Source organism: Polypterus senegalus, chromosome 3, assembly GCF_016835505.1.
Source record: "Polypterus senegalus isolate Bchr_013 chromosome 3, ASM1683550v1, whole genome shotgun sequence".
NCBI lineage: Eukaryota > Metazoa > Chordata > Cladistia > Polypteriformes > Polypteridae > Polypterus > Polypterus senegalus.
The window spans coordinates 70,137,493-70,150,189 of record NC_053156.1 but is presented as its reverse complement, the minus strand read 5'-3'; the positions used below and the strand labels follow the sequence as shown (position 1 = coordinate 70,150,189).

Here is a 12,697-nt window from a genome sequence, read left to right as displayed (position 1 = left end):
TATAAGAAGAGTGTTAATACTTCGGCAAAACATGGCTTAAATAAAACTACAGTAAATGCCACTGGTGTTTGTAGTCACAGACCGAGCTTCTTTACAAATCAAGATTAAAATAAAACAAGTGATGAAATACAAGAAAATTAAGCCATACAAACTTAATCAGAGCTGGTTTCATCTTGTGGCAGAAGCAGTGCATTTGTTTTGAGCACCTTTAAAGGGAAGGGCCTTTTTCCAATTTGTAAACCAGCAAAGAAGGCAACAAAGATTTTGTATTATCCCAAACCTGTTGTCACAAATGTGTGTTCTAAAAATTTATTAAATATGTATATATTACATTTTTGTTTAAACACAGAAATGCCATTTATTTATCAGTTTATAGGATATTGTATATATTAGCTTGCATTATTTCAAGCTGTTCAGATGTTTGATGTTAATGTAAGGAGACAATGGCATTGGCACCAGTATAAAAAAGGGTGGTGCAAAAATGTTTATAATATGAGGCTTTAAGGGGATACGTTTGTTTTTTCCTCTTTTATAGAAAAATCTCAATATACATGTATCCTTTCTAATGATATACATTTCTGTGGCTGCTTTGCATCTTAAGTGCAATAATGTCTTACAAATTTTCAAATCAAATTTACAAATTTTAGTATCAAAAATATATGCACATAAGCATGCTTACTCTTTTACAAAAGCCAGAGTAGTCAAATTTGTCTTGGATTCTGAGAACCGCTTTAAAACCCTGGCAGCTATAAACGCAGGTTGGAGAACTGTTAGGGACAGGTTCCATTCTTCATCATATTTTGACAGTGAAATAATGTGCTATTTTCTTGAAATACCATTAAATATTTACAGTTACAATATATATGAATAGAAATTTGGCAGTTTTTGCTACAAGGAGCATTTTTTTAAAAATGTTCTTCTGTTTTCTCCTCAATTTAAATATATATTTAATATGATATGAAATTCTCCATTTTGCATTTCCCTTTGCACTCAGAAAATCCACTTTCATCGAGAACGAGGCTTTATAACCCACTCTGCAGTAGGATTTAGTTGATAGAGATCCTTCATATAGGTGTCATCATCTAAGCAGCGCTCACCTATTTAATAAAAAAAAAAAGAAACACCTTAGATAGCAAGTGTAAGTGTGTTTGTCTAACCTTACACTAGATACAGATGCCACAGTTCCTAAAATTGTCAGTTCATGAAGGTACTTTGGCATATATTGTTGTCTCTAGACAGCTCTAGTATTTTACTAGTGGATTTTTTTATATTGCATTTACTCTGCGCCCTGTTTATATGCCCAGAGAATTTCCACAAATTTTCATGACGATCGTGTATATTCACCCAAGGACAGTGAGGTTGTTAACACCATCTCCAGAATGATACAGAGCTTAAATCACTGTCTCCCAAATCTCCAAACTTTATTTTGGGAGATTTAAACCAGTGTGCATTGTTATACAGAGTTTTCACTGTGCCTCACTACATAACGTAACATTTTTACTTTTTTTTTTTAATAACAGTTGCCCAAGTAATACTTTTTTTTTTGGGTGTTGGTATTTGATCTTGCTTTGGCTGCCACTATGGAAATTACCATAACTATAAAAACATATAAATGTGCATGTCACACCCAGAGTAGTTAACCTAAGTTCAAGTATATCAGAATATTTACTTATTTTTAATTTGAATATTCAAACATTATTTTTTTGGTTAACCTTACTTTACAATGAAATACCTGTGGTAATTTACAAGTACGAATGTGGTTAACAATCTAAATAAAATATGATGCTACAGCCATAAACACCTGTACAATTTTTATCTTACTAAAGTAACTGAACTGAGCGAAACCAAAAAATGTTTTCCCTTGGTGGTGTTTTTTATATTTAGAGCAATTTGAAAACATCTCAAGTCTAAATGAACCTGTAAATTTTATTCAACAAACCAATATATAAATTAATAAACAAATAAAACCAAACCAACAAACGTGCTTACTGAATTATATCAGTTATTGCCTGTTGCTAGGGCAAGAAAGAAAAGTTAATTTTACTAAAGCTATATCACACTAATAACTATTACATTTACATGAAATTATTACTGGGCATAATGCAGTTTGTACTTTTGTTTTACAACTCACTTGATGAGACTGAGCCAGCAGTCGTGTGGTTAATCAGATATGATTTATGAATATTTAGTGGAAAAAGTTAGTATCTTGGTATTATATAGAGAATTTGGCAGATATGACTGAATGTTTGCTACTCACCTTGTTTATGACTACTGTTTGGTCATCAGTCAATCACAGAAACAAACGTATTAACTAACAAGTATATTAAATATGGGTCAAGAGTCTCAAAATAAATGAGTAGATTATTACATCATAGGGCTGCTTGACAACTCTTCAACTAAAGCAAGATCAGTGGTGCTCTGCTATAGAGCAAAGTCAGCATGCCTTTTAGATTAGATGTAAATCTCTGAGATGGCTGGCCAATGCTTTTCTACTGGAGTCTCTACAAGTAATTTAGCTGTGCTGCCCTTTTAAAAATCAGTCCGGCAGAATTTGCCATTTATGGAAACAGAAAATATTGGTGTGTGCAGAGGCCAACAGATGCCACTGTGGATTGAAGATACTTGCAGCCTTACCTTGACCATGGAATTGACTTTAACCACCTTTCCTGGGTCACATCAATAAAGGCGGCTCAATTAAGTATATGATTATGGCTAGAAAAGGAGGGGGCCAAGAGAATGACAGAGTATGCTTGATGGTATTTAACAGGTGGCACACTGTCCGAGACAGGCAAGGATTCAAGACTTGTGTTAGAAGAGTGGTAGAATTTGTTGGTTTAAAATCTATTGTATATGTTCTCCCTGGATTTATCCCTCCATTTTGAGGTTTATAAAACATTATTTTATGGGGTTTGGAGAGCTTTCCTTACTTTACTGATTTATCAGTGTAGTCAAGAGATAAGCATGGATATCTATGAATATAAAATCTGCATACTTATTTTGCTCACAAATACTGGAAGAGAATTGCTCATTGGGTTCAATATAAAAATTATAAACTAGTCATCTCCGAATGCTTCTTCTGTCATGTTAAAATATCTTGAATGGTGTTATGTCATACACACAATGGAGGGAATTTGACTGAGGATGAATCATTGCTAATGTATGAAAGTACATATTGGTCATGTGGATGTGAATGTCGGTCAATGTTGGCGACAATATTTCAAGAAAGTCTGTTATGTCAGTCAGGGAAGACCTAGCAATTGCAGATGAAACTATTATTAGATCATATGACAGGCTATCGCAGAGCCTATGTTAACAATTTACCCCATCCACCTCATGTGTTGATTTTGAGGGGTCACTAGGCACTGTTTTAAACCATGGGTTGACAATTTCTGGAGCTGGGACTCATGTCATGTTATCTAGTTTGTTATTGGCTACTGTTCACTCAGGTCTGATGAGTAGGTCTGGACTGATATCAGGCTGATGCAGTCGACAGCGCTGGAACTAGTGTGTGTCATCATCAGTAACAAGTCTCTAGAAGCATTTTAGACACTAAGCGTGCAACAGTGAAATTGAGAAACCTTTCCTGAATGGTATGCCATCAGAACAAAATGCTATGACACTGGGTGCCACAATTACAACAGCTGTTTACCTGCTTGTTCTTTTGGAAAGTTTGACCATGTGATGATACATCGCAATCCAGTTCCCTTTTTCAACAAGATAACACCTGGCCATACACAATGACAACCCCTTGACTATCAATGCACTTTCCTTTCTCTGGAGAGCATGTGTTGGATATTCTTTAATGTCAACTATAATTTCACATTGTTGTCTCAGACCATGGTCTCCCCAGAGAAGCATTCAGACAGTGTTTGCTGGGATCTATCAACAGGCACACCAGAACCTGTACAGTATGATTGAGTGCCATGATCCACTCCCACCTTTATTAACAATGATAGGAAGTTTATCCAATTAACTACCAAATCCTGTGTGTCTCCTGTTCTGTTTGCCAATTGTCAGACCATACCACTGCTTCTGGTTACAAATATTTTGACTCCTGAGTATATAATAAATAAAAGTTTAAGTGTTATGTTGTATTGAAGAAATCTGGTAAAGATTTAGATACTTGAATCCACTGATTTGAAAAAAAGAAAAAAAAAACATTTTACAATTGTCTGTTAATATCCTAAGTCCATTAGAATACTGCTTGCAAGATATGGTTTTCAGTTTGCTTGGATTACATGTGTCAGAGAACTTGCGTTTTGGGATATTTTATGACTAACAAACACTGTTTTACTGTGTTTCCAGTTATCTCCTATCTTGTTAAGCTAACCTCTTACTATGCTCCCACACAGCTTACTACATCTCAACAGGTTAAGTACCCAACTCATCAAGTCAGTCTAAATTATCTGAACAAGTTTTATACTGCAAGTCCTAAGCAAGATCTAGAAGTATTTTAGGATATATAAAAACATTTTACAATTTTTTCAGTAGGAAGATAAGGTTAAAACAGCAAGCAGAACTTATGAGTCTTCTCCAAAAGCAAAACTGTCAACATTTGTCTACAGAATGATTCTTTACAGAATACACCTGACCTGGGACAGTTGGAATTTGAACTTAAAACAAGAGGATGATGTCTTGATGTTTTAACAGTATGTTTTGTGTTTATGTTGCATCTGTTATAATTTTTGCATACACACTGGTTTCATTAGTGGAAGTGTCATATGGATAAACTGAATAAAAAAAAAACTAAAACAAATACAAAAATTGTAATGTTGACTGTAAAGTAGTCAGACAGAGAGAAAGAAAATCCCATTTGCTAAATGGTCTTATGTCCCTGAATATGTGTATAAGAAATTGTTTAAAGCTCTGATGTATTATGTAGGCATGATGAGCCCAACACCCCATAAGTTGTAATCATTAGGAAGAATGAAATGCAGATTTGCTCAAGAGACAGGGAATTTCACAAAGTGTGTTGCCTTATAGGTGGGAAACTTCCCTGAAAGGGTGGATCAGCTCTTGGCCAGAGAGGAGGTGGATCCAGTAGTCACTGTCCATGCTAAAACAAATGACATATATAAGTGCAGGCTGTCAGTTCTGCAATTCATATTTAAAGAGTAAGGTTCCAGGCTAAGCAGCAGAACTCACAAGGCAGACTTCTCCAAATTTCTATCTGTGCCATGCTCCAGTCCAAGTAAAAATGTGGAAATTAGAACACTTAACTCTTGGCTCAACCCTTGGTGCAAGACAGAAGGGTATACTGTGGGTGTATGGTGTACTGGGACTCCTCCTGATACAAATGGGACCTGTTCTGTCATGATGGGTTACATTTGAACTGAAAGGGAACTGATGTGCTGGAGAGGCATATGAGTAAGATATATAAAGATCATTTAAACTAGAGAATGAAGTGGCAGGGAGTTTAGGACAGGACACATTGACAATTGTACATAAAGGGACGAAAAATAGTGTAAAAACAAATATGCATTGTAAATTCTAGCTCAAAGTAACAATTAGCAATACATTAAAAATAGCTTGCAGTAATGCTAGAAGAATCAAAAATAAAAAAACAATGATGTGGAGTTGTATGTACCTGAGCACATTTGTATTGTAGCAAAAACAGAAACATGGCTAAATTGCAAAGATGAACATGAGTATAACATAGATGATTAAATATTTTTTAGGATGGACAGAAAAGAAAGGGTGACATTTATTTTAAAATATAAATCTTCTTTAGTTGGTTGATGAGCCAAATGTTAGTTAGAATGTCTGGATTCATTAAAGAAAGTGACCTTATTTTAGGAGCGTGCTATAAAAAAAATGGAAACCCCACCCAATTGCAGAATGACAGAAAGGGGTTTGATATTCTGCCTTATGGACCAACAACCTGCATTCAAGTCCCACTCTCAATTATTTATCAATGCAGATTCTACACTTTTACCCATTTGCAAAGGTTTTTCTAGAGGCACCCAGGTTTTCTTTTGTTTACTGTATATTTGTAAGGTAGGACAATTGGCAAATCTAAAATGGCTCTGTGGTGTTGTGTGCCTGAAAGTGCCTTGTACCCATTTTTGTCAGGACAGGCACCCTGAATCAGCTTAAGCAGGCCAGAGATATTTCAGTTTTCATTAAGTTCAATACCTAAAACATATAATTTATTAGTAAATGGCAGCATACGTATGGGGTAAAAAAAATGGCTTACTTTAAATGTTTGGAAAAACTACTAAAATAATTTTCATCAGTATCTTTTACTTTCACATGTTTGTTGTAGTGAGGTGAAAATTATAAAGGAAAATAATGATCGGTGTATTAATTAAGTATGGAACTAAAATGAGTAACAGTTTTGTAGCAATGTCAATCAGAATGATCACTAACATATCAATCACTGGGAAATATGCAGTTAGAAAGATTCTCATTGTTTGGGAATTGTTGTGAAAACTAGAAAAAGGCTGACAGGGCCATATGCAGGAAATTTTCATCACTAACATCCCTTTTGGTTTTGTCCCTGTAATTGATGTCTCTTGATGATTGCTGGGTACTCCTTGTTTACCTCTCACATGTATGATCAAAATATTACTACTGAAAAGTCTGTTCAATAAAACCAATGAATAAAACTGATTTTGAAAGTTCTGACAACTCATTAATTATCAAACTGAAGTGTAAACTCAAGTTTTGTTTTTGATTTGCTGCTTTTTTTTATTATAAATCTTTATCATCCAGAGGGTAATGGCATTACCTTTTCTAAATTCACTTTCATCCTATTTTCTTTGATATTGTTTAGCAAACCTATAAAATGTAGGTGGACTACTTTATTTCTCTGGGCTAAAACATAAGATGGCTAGTACTTTAAAACATAATACACAAATAAGGAAGAAAAAAAGTATAAAATCTGTATGAAATGAAAATTACATTTAAATACATCCATTAATAGATTTGGATAAGTCATTCATTCATAAGGCCATACACAATATCACTATGGACCTCCCATTTATTGAAGATGAACAAACCTGTATTCTTAAAAAGATAATGAATTTCAGTATATTATACATTTATATGCTCACCGATTTAAGTCTACCCAAAGATGCAAAGTTTTCTGCTTAATTAGCCAGTTTCACCATCTGTAGTTGAACACATAAAGCGAATACCAATGCACAAGATATAAAACTTAAGCACATGAGCCATCTGCTGTAATTCTATTTAGGGTGGAGAAGTATCAACTAATTACTACAGGAAAGCAACTAAAATAGACTACACTGGTAGTTAGCATGAGGGGAAAACTGCATCTACTAGGAATGCGGATTGAAGGAGCACATTCATTCATTCATGTGCAATGACAAAAAAAAAGTCAAAACTACATTATGTCCAGTCATTTTTATCTCTATTAAAGGTAGAAACAAGAGCATCCTAATAATGGAAGCTTCACCGGGTTCTTGGGTCACATTCTTTAAGTCATAAACTAGATAACCAATTAGTCATTTAAGAGGATTGTACTAAATGCCAAAATAAGTTAATTCCAATTGCCAACTGATTTGTTAAGACACATCCACTTAAAACAATGATCATTTAGATCAATTATTTAACCATTAATCTTCATTTGTACATTACCTATGTTGCCTCCTATTTCAAATAGGCACAGTTCTTCTCTCTTCACAGACTGTTCAACAGTGCTGCTGTAAAAAGAATACAATATAATCACTTTAAAGCTTCCCTTGTTTTAGTCAAACTGTAGTCTATTTTGAGCTACTTTTTACTATAAAAGTCTCATTTCGGAAGCTATAATCATGTCATCTTCTATGAATACAGCTACATGTACAATAGGAGTGCTGTAAATGGACACTCACATCATCATTTTCCTTTTCCTGTCACTGTCTTAAAAGATTCTACTTATTTCTATAAAGTACCTCCAAATATTACAAACCAAGCTTTGTCATTTTTTTATTAACTGTTTAAGGCATATGTTGACAAAGAGCAGAAAAACATAAGTATGAGAACCTGAGGCTTGTTTCATTCTGAACAAATCCATTATAACAAGTCAGGTATTACTATAAATCATTTAAAGACCTTGAAACCACATTATCACCACAACAGTTTAGCTTCGGAACCCAGATTTGTCTCCAGATTAAAATGGAGAAGAACTTTTCTCCTGGTACAAAATATCCTGTCTATCAAAGTCTTCAGCCTTGTCTGCAGTATGCAAAACCGGACAATTTGTACAGAAGTTTCATAACTATATGATATACACCATATTGCCAAAAAGTAGTGGGATGGCTGCCTTTATACACACATGAACTTCAATGACATCCCATTCTTAATACATAGGCTTTAATATGGAGGCTGCAGGTATAACAGCTTCAACTCTTCAATGAAGGCTTTCCACAATGTTTAGGAGTGGGTTTATGGGAATTTTTTACCATTCTTCCAGGAGAGCATTTGTGAGGTCAGGCACTGATGTTGGACGACAAGGCCTGGCTCGCAGTCTCCGCTCTAATTCATCCCAAAGGTGTCCTATCAGGTTGAGGTCAGGGCTTTGTGCAGGCCAGTCAAGTTCCACCACACCAAACTCGCTCATTTCTTTATAGACCTTGCTTTGTGCACTGGTGCGCAGTGATGTTGGAACAGGAAGGGGCCATCCCCAAGCTGTTCCTACAAAGTTGGGAGCATGAAATTGTTCAAAATGCCTTTGTATGCTGAAGCATTAAGAATTCCTTTCACTGGAACTAAGGGGCCAAGCCCAACCCCTGGAAAACAACCCCACAACATAATCCCCCCTTCACCAAACTTTACATTTGGCTCAATGCAGTCAGGCAAGTACCATTCTCCTGGCAACCGCCAAACCCAGACTCATCCATTGGATTGCCAGACAAAGAAGTGTGATTCATCACTCCAGAGGATATGTCTCCACTGCGCTAGAGTCCACTGGCGGTGTGCTTTATACCACTGCATCCAGCACTTTGCGTTGCACCTGGTGATGTACGGCTTGGATGCAGCTGCTCGGCCATGGAAACCCATTCCATGAAGCTCTCTACACACTGTTCTTGACCGTGGAATATTTAGTAGTGAGGAAATTTCACAAATGGACTTATTGCACAGGTGGCATCCTATCACTGTACCATACTTGAATTCACTGAGCTCCTGAGAACAACCCATTCTTTCACAAATATTTCTAGAAGCAGTTTACATACCTAGGTGCTTGATTTTATACACCTGTGGCCATGGAAATGATTGAAACTCCTGAATTCAATGATTTGCGGGGGGTGTCCCAATACTTTTGTCAATATAGTGTATTTAGCATGTTTCAATTATTCTACAGTTCATATCTGATATGTCCACTTCATCATAATGCTATTACCCATCTGGTGTATTCTGTTCTCTTAACCTAAAGTTCCCCTGTTTGGCTTTACTCCTGACTACCTTGATGACCTAATCTCTCGATAGTCTAATGTGAACAAAAAAAGAGACTCTCTAAAATAATGAAAGACTCACCCAATCTGAAAATGAGATAATTTTAAGTTCATGTGACAAACACAATATTAAAGATTTTATTTCATTTATCAAAGCCTAAGCCAAAATGCAGAAAATTTGTGTGAAAAAATTTGTACATCTTATGTTTAATTAGATCTTCAAGAGCAGTAATGTTTTCTGCATGATTTGCAATTTCTTACCAATCTGTTTACATTTTAGTGATTCCTCGTTTGATTGATTTAAAGTACATTCATTTTTTAACAGCTGTCTGAAGGTCCCCATCGCAGTGTAACAGCTGGTGCAAGGTCTGGAATTTGACTTGGCCATTTCAAAACCTTGATTTTCTTTAATTTCAGCCATTCAGTTTAAAATTTGATGGTGTCATTAGGATCATTGTGTGATTGTGAGATGCAATTTAATCCAAGCTTTGGTTGTTAGACAGACTGTCGAACATTTCCATTACAATGCACTGGTATAAAGAGTACTTCATAGTAGACTCATAGATGGCATGGTATTCATTTACTGTGAAACAACTTCAACACATCACTTCACCAACATTCTTAATAGATAGGTTTCCCAAAAAAAAAAAAGTGTTGATAATGTCCCAACACTCAGGCCTTGACTGCTCAGACAACATGCTTCCAGAAGTCTTATACTTCATTCTAAAGTATTTCTGTAAACCTAAACCATGCCAGTATGTTCTTTTTTTAAACATATGTGACTCACAAAATGGAAGAGAACAATGGAAGAAAAGTCAGAATAGATCAGCGCTTCCCGATTCATTTTACCCTCACACCCCCTGTAACAGACGAGGCCGATTTCGCACCCCCTTGGTTTGAGAAGGAGCATGAAAAAATATGAGGTTAATGCAGAAAAACAGATCTCCAATTGAAGCTTTATGGATAATGGATACTTTGTTTTGGTAAAGCCATACTCAGTGTAATCCTCCTTCCATTTTCAAATTTTTTCGCAACTAGCCATGACTAAATGAACGGTAAAAAAGTAAGAGCGAAGTGACGGTGACTTATTGAGGCAGGCAGGCAGGCAGGCGAGAGCACAATAGCACGCGGGCTCGATGTAGTGCATGTCAAGTCAATCTAAAATGCATGGTCAGATTCGAAAAAATATATCTTTTCAAGATCTATTTAGATATAAGTAGGTTCTATTTAGTTGACAGAAATATGTTTGGTAGGAATGTAAGTTGAATTTAGTCTTTAAATTTCTATGGTGAAGAAAAATTTATGCAATGATGACTAAATTTAACTTACATTCCTACCAAAGATATTTCTGTCGACTAAATAAAACTTACTTATATTTAAAATTTAAATAGAACTTGAACAGATATGATAGCTGATAATACCCACGCAGTACTAAGTGCGCATAACAGCGGAAGTCATCCGTTTTAACAAGCAACGTATTGCACTTAAAATCCTGATACTCTGTATATCCAACTCATTATAATAACTATTCATGGTGGCTCTAAAATCTGTACTAACCCCTACTCTCTCTTCTGTTTCCTTTTCCGGTGTCCTTTTGGTGGTGGTTTGCGCCACCACCATCTACTCAAAGCACTGTGATGTTCCAACAATGATGGATGGATTAAAAGCCAGAAGTCTGTATGACCATCAACATCAAGTGACTCTGTGAGAACCCTAACTACAAAGAGGACTATTTCATTTATGTTAGGTGGAATGCCCAGAGGGGACTGGGCGGTCCCGTGGCCTGGAACCCCTGCAGATTTTATTTTTTTCTCCAACCGTCTGGAGTTTTTTTTGTTTTTTTCTGTCTACCCTGGCCATTGGACCTTACTCCTTTTCTATGTTAACTAATGTTGTCTTATTTTAATTTCTTATTTTTCTTTTCTTCATTATGTAAAGCACTTTGAGTTACTTTTTGTATGAAAATGTGCTATATACTTAAATGTTGTTGTTGTTGCACTGATACGAAATAGCCTGCCCATTTAATTATTTCGGAATGGGTAGATAAATTAAGATTTTGTACAAATAATGTTTTTCATTTTTCTTCCTTGATGGATTGTGGTACCCCCAGCAACAGTTGTGAGCACCCCCAATTGGGAAGCGCTGGAATAGATAAAGCATCACAGAAAAGTTCCCTGAAGTTAGTAGAAGAGTTAGCAGACTTGTTTCATTTTATCTACTAGGTTTGCTCTGGCTGTATGAGGGATAGTACTTGAAAATTGTCTAGCGATTTCTTCAGAAAAAGAGCCACACTAGAAATTCCTCCCAATTTCCAGTTACTTCCTCATTTCTCCTGTTATTTCATTGCACTGGGTTTCTAGAAGTTCTTGTCCTGTGTGATCTCAAGAAATAAAAAGCTATGATCGCTGGAATTTTATTAGCTGAACTGCCAGGGTTGGCTAAGGAGATCCTGATGCACTGCAGCCAAGGAAATCAGGCCAAATCATCGCTGTTTTGCTTACAGCCTTGAGAGATAACAAAATTCATGCATGCAAAAACTAGCTAAGGGTAGAAATTTAGTGACTGACCTGTTCATTTTCAACTGTGCAGTCTTTGGAGTTATGAATGTAATTTTTCAAAAACACTGCTCTACAATCCTTCAGAACTGTTGATACAGATCTGTAACATCTAAATAAACAATGATAACCTGTATCCAGTCTCACTGTGGCATTGGAGCATAAAGTATTCCTTTTGTTTTAAGCCATAATAGTAATAATAATATATAGGATATTCATTATTGTGTTATTACAAATCTGACTTTTGTACAAGTTAAATATGAAGTAGTGCTTCCTCTAGCAAATCTGATTAAAATTTGACACTGGTTGCTGATTAGAGGCAACACTGATAAATACATAAATAATTAAAGGCAGTAAATAAATGAGCAATGCAAACAACATCATTTTACAACAAAAACGTAATGCATGCAAATTTTAAACTGAATTAAAATAAAAGCATACTAACAAAAAAAAACACATGCTGTACATACAAATGTATTATTAAATCACATTCATAAAAGAAATGCAGACAAAATAAGCATATACATTTTTAAAATCCCATTTTGTAACTTACTACCATGTGTAGTAGGTCAAAACACTGCTGCTTGTTATACATTATAAACCACCGAAAAAGGGTGACAGTTGCAGGAATGCACTTTCTTTGTGGTGGGGGTCACATTATTACCTAAAAGGGTTATCAAATTTACATCTGGAAATAACTTGTGACTTGTTGTACACAGAAGACATGTCAAATCTAAACTTGGCACT

The 12,697-nt window shown here is 35.5% G+C and overlaps 1 protein-coding gene across 2 annotated transcripts in view; it reads right to left on the bottom strand.

Annotated features, from left to right (window-relative positions):
- Positions 1 to 281: 281 nt before the first annotated feature.
- arhgap18 (Rho GTPase activating protein 18) overlaps positions 282 to 12,697 on the bottom strand; it is a 119,722-nt gene continuing 107,306 nt past the window's right edge. The window contains exons 14-15 of one of the 2 annotated variants that reach the window (XM_039747469.1): positions 7,600 to 7,664; positions 282 to 1,097 (exon numbers count right to left, since the gene is read on the bottom strand). In XM_039747469.1, coding sequence (XP_039603403.1) covers positions 1,006 to 1,097; positions 7,600 to 7,664 — 157 coding nt within the window. In that variant the 3' untranslated portion in view covers positions 282 to 1,005. The remainder of the gene's footprint in view (positions 1,098 to 7,599; positions 7,665 to 12,697) is intronic. The other variant, XM_039747470.1, reaches the window with a different exon arrangement.